This window comes from Oenanthe melanoleuca, chromosome 1 (genome assembly GCF_029582105.1).
Source record: "Oenanthe melanoleuca isolate GR-GAL-2019-014 chromosome 1, OMel1.0, whole genome shotgun sequence".
Lineage (NCBI taxonomy): Eukaryota > Metazoa > Chordata > Aves > Passeriformes > Muscicapidae > Oenanthe > Oenanthe melanoleuca.
Window position 1 is genome coordinate 5607822 of NC_079333.1, and position 18881 is coordinate 5626702.

At 46.5% G+C, this 18881-nt stretch overlaps 1 protein-coding gene across 3 annotated transcripts; it reads right to left on the reverse strand.

Moving 5' to 3' along the window:
* Nucleotides 1-313: 313 nt before the first annotated feature.
* GJA5 (gap junction protein alpha 5) lies at nucleotides 314-18854 on the reverse strand. Of its 3 annotated transcripts, none has more exons than XM_056499368.1 (2): nucleotides 18580-18854; nucleotides 314-3128 (listed from the first exon to the last, which is right to left on the reverse strand). In XM_056499368.1, exon 2 carries the CDS (start codon nucleotides 3077-3079, stop codon nucleotides 1964-1966), a length of 1116 nt encoding a protein of 371 aa, XP_056355343.1. In that variant the 5' UTR covers nucleotides 3080-3128; nucleotides 18580-18854; the 3' UTR covers nucleotides 314-1963. The 3 variants fall into 3 exon arrangements, with proteins under 3 accessions (XP_056355343.1, XP_056355350.1, XP_056355361.1); XM_056499375.1 differs by having other exon boundaries at nucleotides 18574-18848; XM_056499386.1 differs by lacking the exon at nucleotides 18580-18854 and adding an exon at nucleotides 13379-13968.
* Between the last annotated feature and the right edge of the window lie 27 nt (nucleotides 18855-18881).

The following is an 18881-nucleotide window of genomic DNA, read 5'->3' on the forward strand; positions in this document are numbered from 1 at the left end:
GGAGAGGCAGGGAGCATCTCCTTTTGCATCTGTTTGCAAGAGGATGGAAGCTCTGCTTCCTGACCAGCTCCTCCTTCCTTGGTAATTCAGAGGCAGGCAGGGGAGCTGGGAGAGGGGGGTTCCTGTTAGCCAGTCAATCAATCATTTCCTTTGTTTATTATTTATCCCTCTGGCCAAACCCTCCCCTCATTCCTGCCACTCTGGGCAATGGGAATTTTTGAGATCTCTGGGCATCAGAGGCTGGCAGGCAGCCTGATCCCTGCTAGCAGCTCATTGTCAGCCATGTGAGAGGAGAAACATCCACAAGGAGGGATGGAGTTAGAACTTTATTAGGAGAAACCTAGACACGACTAAAATCTCATGTTAAGGAAAACACACAGGTCTTTTCAGGATTAAAAAATACAAATATATAAAAACTTACAAACAAAAACACGGTTTCCCCCATCTGAGTGTGAATGTGTATTTAAATGTACAGGGAGCTGTACCAAAGCTGTGTATCACGAGCAGGGATTCACTTTCAGTGGCCCTAAGAGAGGGAATGGCTCAGTCCCCTCATCCCCCCAAGGCCATTTGCTTGTGCAGTCCAGTGTTGGGAAGCTGTGGCCTGTGTCTGAAAGGGCAGTGCAGGGAAAACAAAAGGGAGCAGCTTGGCTCTGTTTAGCAGATCTTTAACAGAGGGATGTCAGCTCTGCACTGAGAAAATGCATCTTGAGTGGGAGCTGCCTGCAGAGCTCACCCACCAGACTCACAGGGCAGCCTTGGGGCACCAGTGTTTGTTCTGAGAGTGGTGGAAAGACCCGGTCCATGGGTGATTTCTAGCACCGTGTGTGCTGGGGATGGAGTGGAGAGGATGGCCTAGGGGCAGAGCAGAGACTTGCTGTGGGACAAATAACTTGACCAGTGCTGGCTGGCAAGCTTGAGAGAGCAGGGAGGGAGGAGCTGAATGATGTGCAGGAGCTGAGCAGGGCTCTCTGTGCTTACAGAGGATGCTGAAGTGTTTTGGTAGGTTGGTGAGAAGACACAGGCCGTACCTCTTCTGCAGATAAACAGAGGATGCTTTTCTCTCAAGTGGGCAGCTGGCAGCACCCTTTCAGCAGCATTCAGGTTGCTTGAAAGATGAGTTTCAAAAAGGGGAAAACCACTTTGTTTCTACATGATACTTGTGAGTTATCTGTTCTCACAGGAGAGAATCTATTTCTGTTAATGGATGTCTTGCTTAGGATTGATGACATAAGTATCTTGGGAAAATTCCCCAGTCTTCATCAACTGGTCATCTAAGTGATTTCCCTGGGGCCAGTCTGCTGCACTGACTTAGGAATGAGGAAGGGATTCCAATGTTAGACATGAGGCAGCTGTGCACTGGGGACCACAGACGTCCTTATTTATGGGGAGGAGTTGTTATATACATTGTGTCAAATAATTCAAGTAGGATTTATTGTGTAGGTAACCTCGTATACAATATCTGAGCTCAGGTAGAGAAAGAGAGGGTTAGAAAGAGCCAAAATGAAGCAGATGAGAAAATCTTTCATTCAGAAAGTCGACTGGTGTGTTTCTGCTCTCTGCAGATGAGAGAAGCTTCAGCTCAGTGTAACTGCCAAGGTGATGTTGCAAATGTTGAAGAGACCACAGAAGATGCAGAGGTCTAGTCTGTTGAATGCAGTATTGCAGTTGATACCCACTGGGCAGGAGTCTGTGCTGTGCTCTACCAGGCTAAGGGTGGGGAGTCTCTAATCCCTGTGGGTCCCAAGATGAAAATACAGCTGAGGGCTTCGTATCCTGAGATTGGTGTCTCTCTTCAGTGTCTGTGGCTGCCCCTGCCTCGAGCTGTGGGAGGTGCTGTCTGGAAAGCATAGAGAGAGGATATGAAGAAAGGGACATTAGGGGCCAGAGTTTGGAGTCCACTTTGCAGAAGTTTCACTGAGCGCTGGGGCAGCTCCTTCTCCTCCTGGCTGCTGCATCCAGGTCACACGGACAAATCGTCCGACCTTGCCTTGCTGCTGGCACGGCTGGCCTTGCTGAAGCGGCGCTTCTCGCTGAAGTAGCTCTCGGGGAAGGCAGGGGCTGCGCAGTCACTCGCCACCTCTGGACTCTCCACGTAGCTCGCCTTCATGAAGGGCCCTTCCCCAGCAGCGTCCTCCTGGCCGTGCACCCTCTCGGTGGCGAAGTTGGCGGTGTTCTGCTGCGAGGCCACCTTGTTGCTGAAGGGGCTGATGAACTTGCCGTTGGGACTCGACAGGCACTGGCTGAAATCCGGCGGCGGGGTGTACATCTGAGCCCGCTCTGCCTGCGGGGCGGACTCCAGCCTGCCGGGGGCTGCTCTGGGGCTGCCTTTGTAAGAGCGGGAGCACCTCTCCTTGGCTTTCTTCCAGCCCAGGTGGTACAGCTCGGCCAGGCTGAGGAAGAGCGAGAGCACCGCCACAGCCAGCATGAAGACGATGAAGACGTTCTTCTCCGTGGGGCGGGACACGTAGCAGTTGACGGGGTGGGGGCACGGCGCCCGCTGGCAGATGTACAGCGTCTCCAGGAAGATCCCGTACAGCACGTACTGCCCCACGATGAAGGCCACTTCCATGGCAGTTCGAATCAAAATGCTGTAGACGTAGGTGTTCAGCAGGCTGCCCCTGAGTATGATTTGGCCTCCTGCTTCATCCCAGCCGGACAGCTTAGTCTCTGCCTTCTCTGCCGCGGAGCACTTCTGCTGGTAGTAGGTGTCACCGCCGTTCTTGTTCTCTCGCGCCTCTATCTCTGCCTCCTTCATCCTCCTCTTCTCCTCCATGCGCACCGTGTGCATGGCGTGGCCCATGTACACCAGGGACGGGGTGGACACGAAGATGATCTGCAGCACCCAGAAGCGCACGTGGGAGATGGGGAAAGCCTTGTCGTAGCAGACGTTCTCACAGCCGGGCTGCTGGGTGTCGCACATGAAGTCAGACTGCTCGTCCCCCCAGGACGACTCGGCCGCCGTCCCCAGCACCAGCATCCGGAAGATGAAGAGCACGGTCAGCCAGACCTTCCCCACCACTGTGGAGTGCTTGTGGACCTTCTCGAGGAAGTCTCCCAGGAAACTCCATTCCCCCATTTCTGCTCACCAGGAGGGGGGAGAAGCCTTGAGAGCTGAGTGCAAGCCTCTGTTGGGAAAAAAACAGAAAATGGTTCTAAGGAGGGTTAGGAAATGCTCAGCTGATAATGGATGGAATGAAATGGGGTTTTTTTGTTTTGTGTCAGAGGAAATGTTTTCATTTGACCTGAAAATGAATGAGGTCTGGTTTGCTGAAAACTTTGTTTCACATCCACTGGAAACCTTGTGTCGTGTTTGGGATTTTTTTTTTTTTTTTTTTTTTTTAATTTAGCTACTGAAACAAAAAGTGATCTTTTTTTACATGACTCATCTACACCCAAAACCTTGAGGGTGAGCCAGATTTATTTTTGATTCAGAAAGTCCTTTCACTGTGATCTGCATATTGCATCCTTTATGGACTGGGTAGTTAAAGCAGCATTCACCTTTCTGTAGACCACTCTGGAAAATCCTTAGTGGGCTGATCCCCTGGGAGATAAGACTGGAATCTATAGCCTGAGCAGTGGCACTGTCAGATGTTGCTTTTGTGTATTACCTGCACCAACACCTGGAATGTGAAGTGCTCACAGCTCTGGGCTTCCTTTATGAGCTCAGTGCAACCACTGAAGTGCAGAGAAAACCTTTCTGTTGTCCACCTGCTCCATGTCTGTAGGTTTTGCTTTGGTTTTGCAGTGTTGCCAGCTGCAAGTGTTTCATTTCCAAGCTGCAAATGTTTGGGGGAGTGTAAAGACTTTGGTGGGCTGTGCCAGTCCTGGAAACCTAATCTGCTGCCACCCTGTTGTGCCTCTCTGAGTGGGAACTGCTGCAAAATCTAAATGGTGGGTCTTGCTCCTTCTGCTTTCCTTAAATTCTGAGGAAAAATTCACAGTTCAGATGAAACAGGCAAAGAAAAAAGCCTCCTTTGAATTGCCTCCCAAGGACCAGCAACTCCTGGGAAGTTCTGTTGGTAGGTGGTCTGACGACAGGGAAGGTTTGCTGGACTGGGAGTAAGATTGCAAAGTGGAAATGCAGGAGAGCCTGCTTCAGTTTAGTTTCTGACTCTGACTGCTGTTTCTGGCCAACTCACTTAACCTGATGGATAAAAAGAGAGCAGTGGGTTTAGTCCATCTTTTGTGGGGCTCTGTGGGAGTGCTTGAGCAATCATTTGATCCAGTTATGCTCACCATACTTACCTTCCCAGGCACTGCAAAGCTCTCCCTGGTGAGAATTAAGGACTAGGTGGTATAAAGTGTGCAGTATTACCTTGGAGCTAATGTCCTGCCACAGTCATTCTTTTGGAAAATAGCATTTTAATAAGTAAATGTAAAAATAATCATCATAATGAAATATTAAAAGCAGTAGTCAAAGTAAATCCCAAAGCCACAGGGACCAAACTGTTAACTCTCCTTTATTGTTCCTTGTCCTGTCTTTAGGAGCCAATTATTTTTATAGTGCAAAGAACATTTGTGGAGAGCAGACACTGTTAAAAGCTGAAAATTTACTGTAGCAATATAGTGTAGATTTCCTGTGAGCAAAAGCTGTAGAACAGATACACTTGTTGAGGGAAAAATATCCCCTCCTCTAGTTATGTGAGTGATATAATTTAATGTAGCAGCACACACCATAATTCATCCCATCGTTTGTTTCTGTGCTGTGTCCAGCTGCAAGGATGGATGGGATGAAGATCAAAAGTTGAATCTTCAAATTCCTGATGCTGCTGAGGGCTGCCCTGGGGAAGGTGAGGGTTGCCCAGGAAAGGAGACAGGGCAGTGGCCACTTCCTACCCCACCACCTGTCAGAAGCCATGTGAAAGGGAGAAGGGACATACAGGAAGCAAGGGATGGGGTTTGGCTCTTTCCTGCCCTGGCAGGCATGCTGCAATCATGCTGATGGAGATCCTGGCGGCTGCTTGGCATATGCAGAAGCTTTGATTTGCTGCCAGCCCAGAGCTGGAGGAGCAGTAACACAGAAAATCAGTTGGTCTTTCTGGCTCCTCTCATCTGCACTGGTGAAAACTGGTGAATGTGTGGGTCTGCCTTACTTCCCAAATGGCTTTGGTGCAGTTACTGCATTCTGGAGAAATTAGCATATGGCTTCATTCCAGGAACACCAGGGGATTAAATACAGATAAATCACTGATGGGAAATATTTACAGACTGTGGCACTGAAATCAGTGTGTTTGCTTTTCTTTTCCCCCAGAGTGCAGGGAAGGCAACCAGCTACCTACAGCTCAGTGTTTACACATCAGTTTACACAGTGTCCAACATCACTGTGCTGCAGCACAGCTGTATGTGTGGAATATTCCTCACAAGGCAGCACTTTTCCAGGTGAGGTTATGTTGTTTACACATGCCTTTTCTTGTTTCACCTTGCTTGGTAGTGTAAATATGAGCACAGTTCTCCTGGATGTGCAAAGGCTGGGTTTTTTCTTACTGCCATAGAGAAGTACAATCACAAACTGAGCCCCTCTTCCCATCCATTCTACTGTGTGCAGGTTGTTTGGAGTTTTACAACAGCTTGTTTTCCCCAGGGAAGGCTTCTAAGCCTAGACACTTGCAAATTGTAAAGATCAGGATGTTCAGGACACAAAATAAAGCAAATATAAGTGCAAGAGGAATCCAGAAATAAAAAATGTTAACAGATGCAAGAAGAACAGCAATTTACCTGTCTCACACATGCACAGAATACTTCAAGAGGCTGTAAATCAGAACGATCTGAGGCTAGCAATCAGGAGTTTTAGGCTAGATAATAGGGACATTTCCTCTTCCCTCCCCTGCACAGACTGTCTAAAGAAGGGACTGCCCTAAGGTGCCTCCTGATCATCCTGCTACAGCCCTGCAGAGAGTGGAGGTGGCTGCTGCAAGGGCGTAGGTGGCCACGGGGGAGCAGATTTTGGAAACCAAGAGAAGGAGTTTCCCTCCTCGAGCAGCATTTTTGGCTTACTGATATTTATTAGCGAGCTATTTTTGCAGTGCCAGACCAAGGGTCTCTGAGAGCATCTAGTTCTCTGCTGCCAGCAAGAAAAGAAGGATTGTCACCTCCTGACAGCTTTTCCTGGCTATGCAGAGCTGCCCCTGACCTAGCCTTTCTCCTCATAGCTTTACTATTCTTGGGAATTTTCCATATAGCTCCTTTTCCTCATTCCCAGACTACTGTTGCCCTCACACGCTTTGACCTCTCAGCGACTGAGCATCTGCAGCCTTTTATATTCCTACTTTGGGCTCAGTTGGACAAATCTTGTCTAACTCTGGTGTGACTGGGCAAAAAATACCTCTGGGTATTTTTGTGGGGTCTCAGGACTTGGTAGGAGACAGTCTTGGCAGCAGGGTCATGCATATTCAAGAGCAGTGGGCTATGCCACTGCCCTTCCATGCTTTCTGCTGATCCACAGCAGAGCTGGGCCCTGTCACAGGGTCCTGGCACCGGGAGACTGTGTGTGACACAGAGCAGCACAGCTTGGCACAAACCCAGCAGCGTGGCCAGCCCGGCTCAGTCATCACCTGGAGCGCCACTGAAGCTGAGGAAAGCTGAGCATCACCCCTCAGGCCAGGCATGGAGTCTGCTCAGCTCCAGGCTGCCTTGTGACTGCCAAATTCCACGATAAAAATACCCCGGCGGGGACGGCACCTGCTGGTGTGCCAGCCGTGGGCTGCTCTCTGCCATTCCTTTTCTGCACTACCTTTATCTGCAGGAGGGGACGTGTCTGTTGCCCCCTGAGCAGTTTTGCCCATCCTCTTGGTGATGCCACGTGCTCTGAAGGACAGGTCAGCATTTCCCATCACTGCTGCTCCCTCCAGGCACCACGCTCCTTCTGGTTGGGGCTAGCCAGGGCTCTGATGAACAGCTGGCAAATCCACACCAGCCAGCCAGGAGGGCTGTTCCTGTGCAATCATCTTTATGTGAGTTTATTTCCCTGGGGGTCGCTAGGAAGAAAGTTTTCCCCTCTTTAGAAGACAGGCGAGACTATCAGCAGGGATATAAATAGCTGAGCTCAACACTTCAAGCTAGCTTTTCCCACAAGGAAGGTGACAGGAGGTTGCCAACTCTGCGGGATGTTTCTAAAATAAAGTGGAGAGCCTGATTATAACACTTTCTGCTCTCCCTTGCTGGGCTCACCTCTTCCCCATGGCAGATCCCAGGGTCACATGCAGAGGCTTTCTGAGGAAGGTTTCTTTGTGTGAGGCAAGCACAGTTCCCAGGGAAGGGGAAAGTATTGGATTCAAAGCCATTTCTGCCCAATCTCTGTGTGTGATTTGCTCAATCAGGTACAAATGTGTGTCTCTGGGAATTAATGAGATTTCACAACAAAGTGGAGGGCTCAGGATGTTTTAAGCAGCTCACATTCCAAACTGTGGAGTGTGTGGCTGTGTGTGAAGGCCATGCAAGAAGTGCATCCCCTCCAAGCTACTGAAGGAGGAGGCAGCTGTCCCCTCTGGGTGCTGGGCACGTGAGCAGTGACATTGCAGTGGGGCATCCAGCTGGCTGGGGCATGGTACCTTTCCTCCCTCCAGCTGTGTTATCTGTGCAGGTCCAGGCCAGCACATGGCACCACAGATCATGGTGGGTGTGTGGGCAGAGATCTTTGCCCTGTGCTGATACTTGTTAGGCTGAGCCCAGACAGGAGTGGAGCCCACAATGCCAAACTGTGCACTCACAGCTGTAGCCACTTGGGAAGGACACTTCCAGCTCTGCACTGGAGGTTGGTTAATGCCATTTTACTTAAGGATCTCCAGCCCCTTGTTGGAAGCCCCAGCATCCCATGCAGTGCAGATGTTTTCACCTCTATCTTGCAGATGGTGATCACTGGGGTACAGAAGGGACAGACTGCTTGTTTGAGGTCACTGTGTTAGAGACAGGCTGGGACAGAGCTCAGGGGTTGTGACTTGCAAGATTGTGTCCTTTTTTCTATGTAGCACTGCCTCTTAAACCTGGTGACAGCAATACAACACTGCCTCTACAGCACATCTGTGTCTGCAAACCACAGCCCTTCTCTCCTGTGCCCTCAGACAAGACTGTCTTGGTCACCTGAAAGAAAATGCTCTCCTGCTGGCCTTCTATAGCAGGTACACCTGGTAGAACCAGAGGCTTTTTTGTTTGTTTGTTTGTTTGTTTGTTTGGGTTTTTTTTGTTTTGCTTTGCCTTGTGGGAACACGTGGCTTACAACATTAAATGATGACTAGAGTTAGAAATGCACTGTGCAGAGTGGGTGCAGTGCTTTGGATTACAGAGGATTTGTGATGCTAAAGCCCACCTCAGCAGGTATCTTTTTGTTCAGAGTTTACTGGCACTGGCTTCTTCCTATGGATATACAATAGACAAGCAACAACCTGTTAGGCATTTTTGTCCAAACATCCTCTCTGACTTCATATGTGCAGGCACATCCTTATGATAAGTTTCTGCCTGAACCAGGCCTGTTCTTTAGCCAAGTTTGTTACTGATCTGCACATAAGACTGCCATAAATATCTTTGTACTTATGCTTTTAAAGAAAAATAATTGACATTTTTGCATAGGTTCCATTCTAGTTCCTTGGGTTCAAAGTCCTGTGTTGAGCCAGTATCAGAGTGACTTTGACTCTAGAGCTGAAATCTCATGGGAGAAGAACAGCTCTGTGTTAACAGCTCTTGTCCTAGAAGACAGACATGCAATGTTTCTTATCTTTCTGCTCCTCCCAAGTTCACTGTAATTTCTGGAAGGGTCATACTGGTATCCAGACCACTGGCCCTACTTGTAGTTGCAGACAGCTTGTTATTCCTTGATGAGGTGTGCTTTCCCCCTCCTCCCCAAATGTGGAAAATCTCAGAGTTCACAAAAAAGAGAGTGGGTGAGAAGATAAGGGACACAGGCACACAGCCCTGACGCACACAGGGACACAGACAGAGGGGAATCACTCAACACCTTCAAGTGTGTACACCAGGGATGTGTTACACACACAGATGATAATAATATGTAAAATATTTTCATCTGAAGTGATGGTGGAAGCTGCAGACTCCCAGTCAGTTGAATTTTTATTAGTTGTCTGTCCAGAACATCTAATGCTATTCCTTCTCCTGTGCTTTCATATATCCAAATATTAGGGCCAAGCTCTGCCTGATGTAGTCTCAGGAGACCAAGAACAGAAGAGACCTTGAACTCAGATGAGTCAAGCTGAGGGATGAATTTATCCCACTAGATTTGAAAAGCTGGTATCAAATGGCTACATGATAGTGGTATCCAGGCTTACACTTAAAATGCAGGGAGCATCTTCTAATTCTCTTGGGATTCTCTTTGCCTCAGAGAAATGTGGGTCCCTAGAGACCACAACAGATGTGACAAAACTGGACCTGGGATAAACTAAATGAAGGGTCACTGTGCTTTTTGCTAGGACCTCCTTCCCCCCCCAGTAAATTCTCTCTTTAATGTAAATGCTGGAAACTTGATGTTCTTTCAAGTATCTTTCTCTTTGCAGAGAGAAGCTGACCTGCATGAATTTGCAGATGACACTAAATTGGGCGAAATAGAGGTGAGGAGATAGCCAAAGAGGGCATAGAGAACTCTGGAAGACAAAAACAAGCTGAGAAATGTGGAGGCTGCTGTAGTGAAAGCTGTCCCTGAGCTCTGCTGAGAGAAGCTGATCTCAAGCACTGCTCAGTCAGTGGGGAAGGCTGGTGTAAGGAGATGTGCAGTGATGGCAGACCTCACACTGGGCACAATACAGCAGCAATTAAACCTGCCCATGTGATTTTAGGCTCGTTGACAGACTGCATGAGATGCAACTCGTTATAGTGTTGGAATAAAACAGACTGGAGAGGTAATGGGAGAAGGGGGGAGCTCTCATTCAGACTTTTCCCATCCTTTCTTCCTTCCTCTCACCCTAGAATCTCCCTGTCTATCAGTTCCCCATGGTTTCACTACAGTCAAGCTCCCCCAGAGAGCATTGCCTCAGTTTCTGGACAGTTTTGACCAGCTAACTCTGTACAGCACCCAAATTGATAATTCCTTCAGCCTTACAAAGGGGAATTTTTCAGTGACTATCTATTTCCCACTTACTACTGTCTTGTCAAATCTCATTTCTTCCTTCTTTTAAAAAATCTGTAGGATTCTTTTCACGCTCCAGCCTCATTGCTGTATCCTTGCTCAGTCTGGCTATGTGAGTGCATTATTTTTTGTACTCAGTGTATGCACCATATACATATGCACAAAAATACACCCCCCCCCTTGATACCAACTAATACTAAATTAGCAAAGCCCAGCAGTAGGGAGTTAGGAAATGCTGGGGTTACTGTTCTCAGTAATCTTAATTCAATCTCTTTGTGCCTGTGCCTCTCAGAGTCCTTAACCACATCCTCACATTGTCACCTCATTCTTTGCACAGGATGCCTGCCTTGTTCTGTGCCAGCCTGGCAGGAGCTTTCTTGAACAGCAGCTATTCAATGTTTTTGTTTTCTCCTCATTGTTCAGTGGGTGGCCTGTGCCTCATTTACTGTACATTATTCAAGTCCAGCTCTAAAGACAGAATTATTAGTTTCCTCATGGGTTTTCCTATGGCTTTCATCACAACAGTATCTGATCGTTTCACAATTATAAATCTACTTACTTTCATTACCACCCAGAGGTGAGGAGAGGGTATTAGATCAGCTGTGCAGCCAAGGAACTAAAGCAGTGAGATTAAGATAAAAACTGTTCATTAATTTTGGAAGCTCTTTCGTGATGTGGTTAATCTGTTGGTGCTTTTTTTCCAGTGTCCTTAGCAGTGTATAATATGCATTCAAAGCAGAGCTCTGTCTGGTTTGTGCTGGAGTGGGAGAGTTTATCACTTCCACCAGTTGCACCACATGCAGAAATCAGATACCAAAAAAACAAGAAATGGACATTTGTGGGGAAGCATGGTTTAAGTGATTTGCCTCATTGTGACAGAGGAAATTGGACTGAGAAGCAAGAATTAACCCCAGTCCTCTTGGATAGCTTTATCTGATTACAAACTGGAGACAGTTTTTCTCCCATCCCACTACTCCCTCCTTTCCTCACCAGACATCTGAGTGCAGCAGAGGACCCTGGAGCTCTGCAGGCATCACCCTTGGCAGGCTGCTTCACTTTCTGAGCAGCCCTGTGCCCTGACCAAGGCATCTGTCAGCTTTTCTGCTTCTGGGGAAGAGCAGTTTCATATGGAAATTCTCAGCCATTCTCAAAGCATGTCCATAATGCCATAAAAAATGGAGAAAGGCAGAAATATAAGCTCTTACATTAAAACCCCCTGACCCCTCTCACTAGAGAGACTTAAAAGCATGCATCTCTGCTCATTGAATGCTGTGTGGCATGAATATTTCTATGTTTCAGGGAAGAGTTAGCATGCTGATTGTTGTTCACAGAGATCTCTCTGTTGCTCATCAATAGCAATAAAATTGATTCCTCCCTCTTTATGAATTCTTAGCCCAAATATTGAAGTCTCTCTTGTTTTCTGGGAATTATTTCTAATTTTCTAAGCCTCTATCCTCATGCCTCATACAACAGCACCCAAAGCATGGAGCAGTCTCCAAACTATGCTCCCTAATGGCATAGTGTAGTACTGAATTACTCATTCCTCCTTGTCTGTTTTCAATGCTGCAAGAAAAGTCAGAAAATAGGCAAATGTGTGCAGAATGTGTGAAATCTGTCTGAAGGTCAAAAAGAGAAGTGAGACTAAGGTATGAAGTTCTGTATTTTCTGTCAGAGTTTAAATTTTTTAATGCCTATATAGTACTAAAAATATTGTGATAATATATACAGTTGAGTGGGAAAAAAAAAAAAAAAGGCAAAACAACAACCAACCCCAAATACTTATAGTAACAGGAATACTTAACATAGTTCCCAAGTGACCAGAGCCTGATGAGTATTTTAAACCCTGAAGGCTCAGGAATTCTCCTAAAGTGAAGGAGAATTCTGCTCTGCTCTGCTCCCAAGGAAAAAGGGAACAAAGTTAGAAATGCGTGCTCTTCTCAAAGTAGATTTTGAAAATACCAGCAAATGCAGAATTTTTTGGTTCCTGGTGGAAATACTAAATGCTGTGAGTCTTCTGAATAACTGTTTAAGCTGCTCCTAGCTGCACACACATATGCACACATAAGTTACATGCATTAAGTTCTTTAAAGAGAGGAACACAGAGACAGCAGGGGAAAACTCTCATACACACTGCTTCACCAAGGAATTCTGATGGGTTTTTTATCATGGAGGGAGAGTTCAATGCACAAGTATTTTTTAGCTGAGGTTGGTCCAAAAAAGACACTTTTATGGGTACTTGAAGGACATGGACACTGCCTCAGTTTACCTGAGCTGTTAAAACCAGAATGTCACAAAACTCCTTAGACAAGACAAATGAGCAGCCAAACAGCCCTTCAGGAAATCAAAGGAGCCACCACAGATCTGAGGTGGCAATTAGTCAACAACTCTGAGTTTACACTCAGTGAGATTATTTCTTTCTTTCCACGTGGGTGTGTTCCAGGGGTACCATATTCTCAAGGTGGGCTATTCTTTGAAAAAGCAGTGTTAAATCATGGAAATGGAATTGCATAATTATTCCAAGTACAAAAAGGGGAGGAAAAGTTAGGAAGGCAGATAAAAAGACACAGCAGCTGCTGGTGTGGGAGAGGACATTTGTCCCTTCAGGTCTGCGTGCTCCTTGCTGAGGCTGCCACGGGCAGGGTCGGGATGGAGGAGAAGGGCATTCATTCCTGGCGGCACGCACAGGACGTGTGACTGCCAGATACTGCAAGGCACTTCTCTGCACTGGAGCTGCATTCCCAGGCTCCATGTCACTGACCAGCCAGGACACAATACCCTCAAGGAAAAGACACTGCAATATTTGGAAAGCACACTGTGGAATATAGGCGGTTAAAGCGGACACTTGATAAAGTGTTTGTACCCCGACAGCCTCTCCTAGGTAAGAGTTCCCTTCACCACCGTCCCACGAGCAGCTTGACAGCAGGCTGAAATGGGATCTGGCAGAAATGGCAATTTGCACTTTATACTGTCTGAGGGAGGATGTTTGGGGCTCTTATCATGCTTTCCTATACATTGGAATCTATTGGTATCTGTGCTCATCGCAGGGAGGCTACTTGTTATTTCTGTAGCTGCCTGTGGCAAAACGGTTTAATTTTTAAAATGTCCCAAGCCCACTGTGTTACTAGTGGGAATGTTTCAAAGAGAAAATGAAAGAAATAGTAAATTTCTTAAGTTATTTTTGGCCATCCTTCTTTTTCTGCCTCTCCAAATACTTTTTTTCCCCTCGTGCTGTTTTCCCCTTGAGTGTAATAACTTGATCTACCATCGGCACTTCTGCAGTTCTGTTATTTCCCCCTCATGGTTGCTTACCTGATTTCCAGTGTCTGGTCTTCAGTCTCCTTTCCTTGCTTTAGCACTTTTCCTTTCTGTAGTTAAGTTGAACTCCTTGTTCTTCTCTTGGTTTTATTCCTTTAATATGGTTCTCTCTCTCTCTTCCTCTCTTTTTCTCCACCCCCTGTCTGTGTCACTTTCTGTCTTCCCCACTGCTTCTCCGCCTTTCCCCTCTTCTTTCTTCACCTACTTTTCTTGTCTCTCCCACCCCCTCCAGACTAATCTTTCTATTTTCAAACCTGCTTTCCTGTTGTTTTTCCTTTAAAGACCATGGATCTCATTCCTCCCTCTCCATTCTCAGCCTCTCCCTGTGCCACCCTCCTCTCTCCAACAGAATTCATTCGCTGCCGGCTCCGCGCAATCCCTTCCAGTCACTGCTGCTGCTGTTCCTTTGCACATCTTCCCACAGATAACATTCTATGGTCTAAGCCTTCCCCAAATTAAAAGAGACAGCTTTGCCCCATAGTTACACCAGCCAGACCCTGGAAAGCTTTTTCCATGCAAGACAAATGACAATTCAATCAACAAAGGACATATTTCTGATTCGTTCAGGCTTAATCTGGCAAAGCAGAGTTCATGTGGAGCAGGGTCTTGCACCTCTTCAAACCACACAGAACTTGCTCTGCTGGCTTGGACCAGGGGCCCATCACAGCTGCAGCCTTCTCCTAAAGGGCACCAAATGTTTCCCAGGAACTTTTTACATGCCCCCTTACTGATAAATAGAGAATAATCTGCCTGTCAAGAGAGGTGTTTTTTGTCACACCACCATACCACCACCTCCCTGCACACACAGCCAGACATGCAAGCATTTGGGCCTCTCTTAAAAATGTTTTTGACATAGTGTCTGAAGGTCTTGTGTTTCATGTTTGTGTCAAGCTGAGCCTCTGATTCCTGCACATCAGGAAAGGCCCAGTGAGGAGGCAGAATCAGAGATGCCTTCTGGCTTTGATAAAGGTCTCAAAGAATCAGTGGCAGGAGAGGGAGATTTGCTCAGGAGACTTTGCTGACCTGAGAACTGCACACAAGCTTTGGTGGTTATCCCTCCAGCAATCCTTCCCAGGCTAGGTACCTCCCACCCAGAACATTCCCTGGTGGTCTCTATGCATCAGTGAGTGCAGATCATGACACAAAAGCATCCAGGGACTAAAACACGATGCTGGCAAGTCTTCTAGTAATTTTTCTCCCACTCATTTAATATCTCTTTTAGTCACAAGATTGAAAGCCAGTCTACAAAGGGACAGTGCTGTGCAGAGATTACCTCTGGAAGCATTTCCTATGTGGACACTCACTCTGAAGTTAGGAGTGCAGCTCTTTTCCAGGAGGGCTGTATCCTCCCTGATGGTTAGTGCAGGATGCAGGACAGAAAGTGCACAGTGAATTCCCACAGCAGCTCAGTAACCTCCTGGAATGGAGTCATCTGCTGCTTCATTTCTAACTTTATTGAAAGCCCTTCTGTGGCTTTTAAGAAAATAGAAATGTTTCTGGAGTTGTTTCTCCCTCTCCTGTGTGGCAGTTTTGTATCTGCAATGTAAATTCATGGGAAGGAGGATATCATTCCAGTTTTTTGCCTTTCTAGAGTAATTTCCATGAAGCATTATTATGTAAACTCACGTTGATTTTATGCCAGTGAGATTGTCAAGGACTTCATCATAGAAGTGTCCAAAAAAAAGGTGTTAATAATACAGGTCTAGCTCACAGATGGCTTTGGGATAGGCTAGGGATAAGGCTTGTCAAGCGTTTCTCACATGCTGTAGAGAGACAGATCCTCTGAGAGAGCTGTCTGAAATACACTCACCTCCCTGTGTGGCTGACACTTTGCTGTACACTCAGGGTGATCAGGGCTGGTTCTCCCTGCTCACTCCTTTGTGTTTTCTGCCCAAGTGTTGCTCCTGAGTGGCATGCAGAGGTAATCCTGAATCCAGCAGGTACAGATACAGTCTGGTTCTATGAATGGATGAGGGAGGGGAGAAGGTTTCTGTCCAACACAGGCATGTTGCACAGGAGGTATCTTTTATGAGTTCTTTCTCTTTTGGTGCTGGTGGTAACTGTCTGGATTTTGATGCACCAAAAGGAATTGGTAGAAGGCACACAGGGAGGCAAAAGACAGAAAGGAGAGATGTTAAGAGATACATCAGCCTGCCCCTCAATGTGTCATCCCTTCTCTACTGCACCCTCTTCAAGGGGAATCAGAGGTGTCCTGGCAGCCCCTCAGCTAAAAAAATAGCTTGTTTGCTCATTCTTAAGCAGGGAGGAAGAATTTGGACTCCCCTCCCCAAGAGCCTGTTATGCAAAACGTGTCTGACTTGAGTGAGGAGAGCAAGTGGAAGAGAATGCTCCCCCTGACAGTGGGAATGAGGAGAACAGCTGACAGCTTGCCATGTCAGCTCACAGATCACAGCAGTTTGTGATGCTGTGCAATGCATTTTGAAGGAAAGCAGAAACAAAACCGGGGGGAAAGGGAAAATAAAACAACATGTACTATCTTCTGATCAAAACTTAAGAGCTTTCTTGGATTAGGATTCCTGACCCCCTAGGTAAAAGAAACATAGCAGACCTTATCTACCTGGAGTTCAGTAAACCATATGATAGGGTGTCCCAGAAGAAGCAAATTAGTGTAGAAGATTCAGCTGAAGAAGACAGGGATTATTAAATAAATCCTCAAGTGAGTAAGAGACTGACAGAATTGATGCAGCAGTTCCTTAATAGGTTGAAGGGAAATTATTTGTGAGGCTGCTCAAAGATTGCTCTTAGGATTGATCTTTTTTTTTTATATTTCTGTTAATTACCTTGGCACAGAGCATAGAAATACTAATGAAATCTGCTGATGAAACCAAGCTGGGAGGTATCATGAGGGCAGAGGTGGATTCCAGCACTACAAGAGCTGAAGGCTCTGGAACAAGGTGAGGTTAAGTGGGAGAATGCAAAGTCACACACTAGGAACTTGTAGCTTGAAGAGTAAGAGGAATCTCCATCTCCCAGGAGAGAGGGATGGAGAATGATGGGGAAAGTTCATGGGTTCAAAGGAGGAGGAACCAGCAATGCTATGTGAGGGTGAAAAAGGCAAGCAAACACTGAGGATGTAGCAGTATTTCCAGTTGCAATGAGTGGAAGTAATGTCATCCAAGAGGATGAGACTTCTCCAAAATAGTGTCTGCAGTGCTGCTTCCCACATGCAAGGAGGATATTCAGCCTGGAGCAGGTGCAGGGGGAGGCAGTGGGGTGGTCAGAGGGATGGAAAGTGTCTCAGCCAGCAGTGTATTTACTTATCACAGTCACAACAGTGACTGCACAGAGATATTTGAGCTGATGTGAAAGTAGATGTGCTACCAGTCTGAGCTTTTCAGCATTAATTATTTTGCACTGAACTTCATGCTAGTGCAGCTACACAAAGTAATTAAGCCACGGTGTGGTGTGCCTGCAGGGTGAGTACTATAAGGGAGCTTAGTTACTTAGTCTGGCAGAACAAAGGTTAAGAGAGGAGAGATTTGCTGCCTATAAATACTTTTAGGAATTGGGGGTTGGGAAAGTAAGTGCTCAAGAGAGAGCAGAGCTACATGAGCTAAAGGACAATGTGGCACAAGAATAAATAGATATAAATTGGCCATGAATGAATTTAGGTTGGAAATCAGAAGGTTTCTAAGCAACAGAGCAGGCAAGGAGGTGCTGGAACAGCATTTCAGCAGCACAAGTTAGGGTGGAAACCTAATGAGATTTAGGACAGAGTTTAGTAAGTTTAGAAAAGGCCATTTGTTTTGTACTTGCCCGTTATTCAAAGGGATTGAACCTGATAAGCCAAGAGGTCCCTTTTTCATTCTATTTCCTGCACTTGCCTTAGTGCCTTATCAGATCTGCACCTTGCATATGAAAAGCAGGTAAATCTGGAACAGAGTTTGTGTGATGAGTTTTTCAGCATTAATCTCATGGATATTTAATGGAGGGATTCATGTGCCTGAGATTTAAACAAACAAAAAGAACAAGCCAAAATGATGCATGGAGAAGGTCTGCAAATATGCAGTAGTATAGATGAGAGCTCACATATGAAAGAGCTTCTTCACATAAAACAGGTGTTCCCAGAGCATCTGGCTTTGCTGGGAGGCTTTTCAAATGCAGCTAGGTGCTCTCTTGGGATGTGAAAACTTAAAGAGATTGTCTGAAGGGAAAATGTCTTGTACATTCCTGCCCTTACTGAGGACTTTGTCCTTGAGGAGGATGTCAGGTTTACTGCATTGGGAAATTTCAGAAGAAACCACCACCCAGCAGTGGCTGAGTTCATCTCTGGTGCCTGGCCACAACACTGCACTTATTCTGGTTCTTCATGATGTTCCACACTGGACAGGCACCTCTAGTACCTTCTCTAAAGCACCACAGGATGGTACCTTCCTGGTGGAACATTTTATCTCAAATACCCATGCATGGATATGATTGAAAGAGAAGGCCAGAGAGAGAAGTTCTCTGTTATACGTTAGACCTCTGGAGACAGTTTGAAGGCATCCTCCAGCAGGAGGCAAATTCCCAAGGACAGGCTGGGCCCAAGGGAAGAGGAGTAGCAAAGGCCCCCGAATAAGAACAATTTTATAGTCACAGTTCCTCATTAGTAAAAACATCCAAATTATTCCATATGGATGGATTTTTCATCTTCCCAACCCAGACTACCATACTAGCACAGAGTGGGAAAAGAGGAAACAAGAAACAGCAAGTTGTGAAATATCACTCTGTGTCAGACTCATTTGCCAGTAAAGTTTTCAGGAAGAAAAACTGGAAGAGGTTTTCATCTCACTGAGGAGAAATTGCCATCTATCCCAAAGTAAATGCTCAGGTGTCAGCTTTATGTTACTAGAAACAAAGTACTGCACTCTCACCCCTCCTGCTTCCACTTCTCAACTCTGCAGCATCTCTGAGTAGTTGAGAAGTGCTCTGCAGATGATAATGGAATTGCAGCTCCTATAAACACCCTCCTTGGTTTACAGGTGGAGGAACCAGACCGTGGAGAGCATAAAGGATTTGTCCAAAGGATCAGCAAGTCATTTTAAAGCAAGGAGTCCTCATCTGCCTAGCCACCAGACATTCATCTTGTCCTGCCAACTTCCAGCTGGATGAATTGCTGCTGGACAGAAATATGTGTGTACACACATATACATAGATTTGTTTCCAAAAGAAGAAAAGAAAGAACAGACCTTTACCTCTTTTTGCTGAGCCTGCACAGGTAGAGAGAGGAACAGGTAAAGTTGACTGAAGGTTGGGTGAGCTTTAGCACAGCCTTGCTGGAGCCCAGCTCTCTGCCAGTGTTCAGCTCCCAGAAGAGATCCTGAAGTGTCTGAGGAGGACACTCTGGGCAGGGTGAGCGCACCCCAGAGCTCAGCCTGTGGTCTGACACTGTCTCACTGCCTGGAGATCCCCTCCAGCCTGGAGGACCAGTCCTGAGCTGCTCCTGACATGCACTGGCAGCTGTCTGCCTGCTATTCTTTTAAAGGGTCTTCGTGGA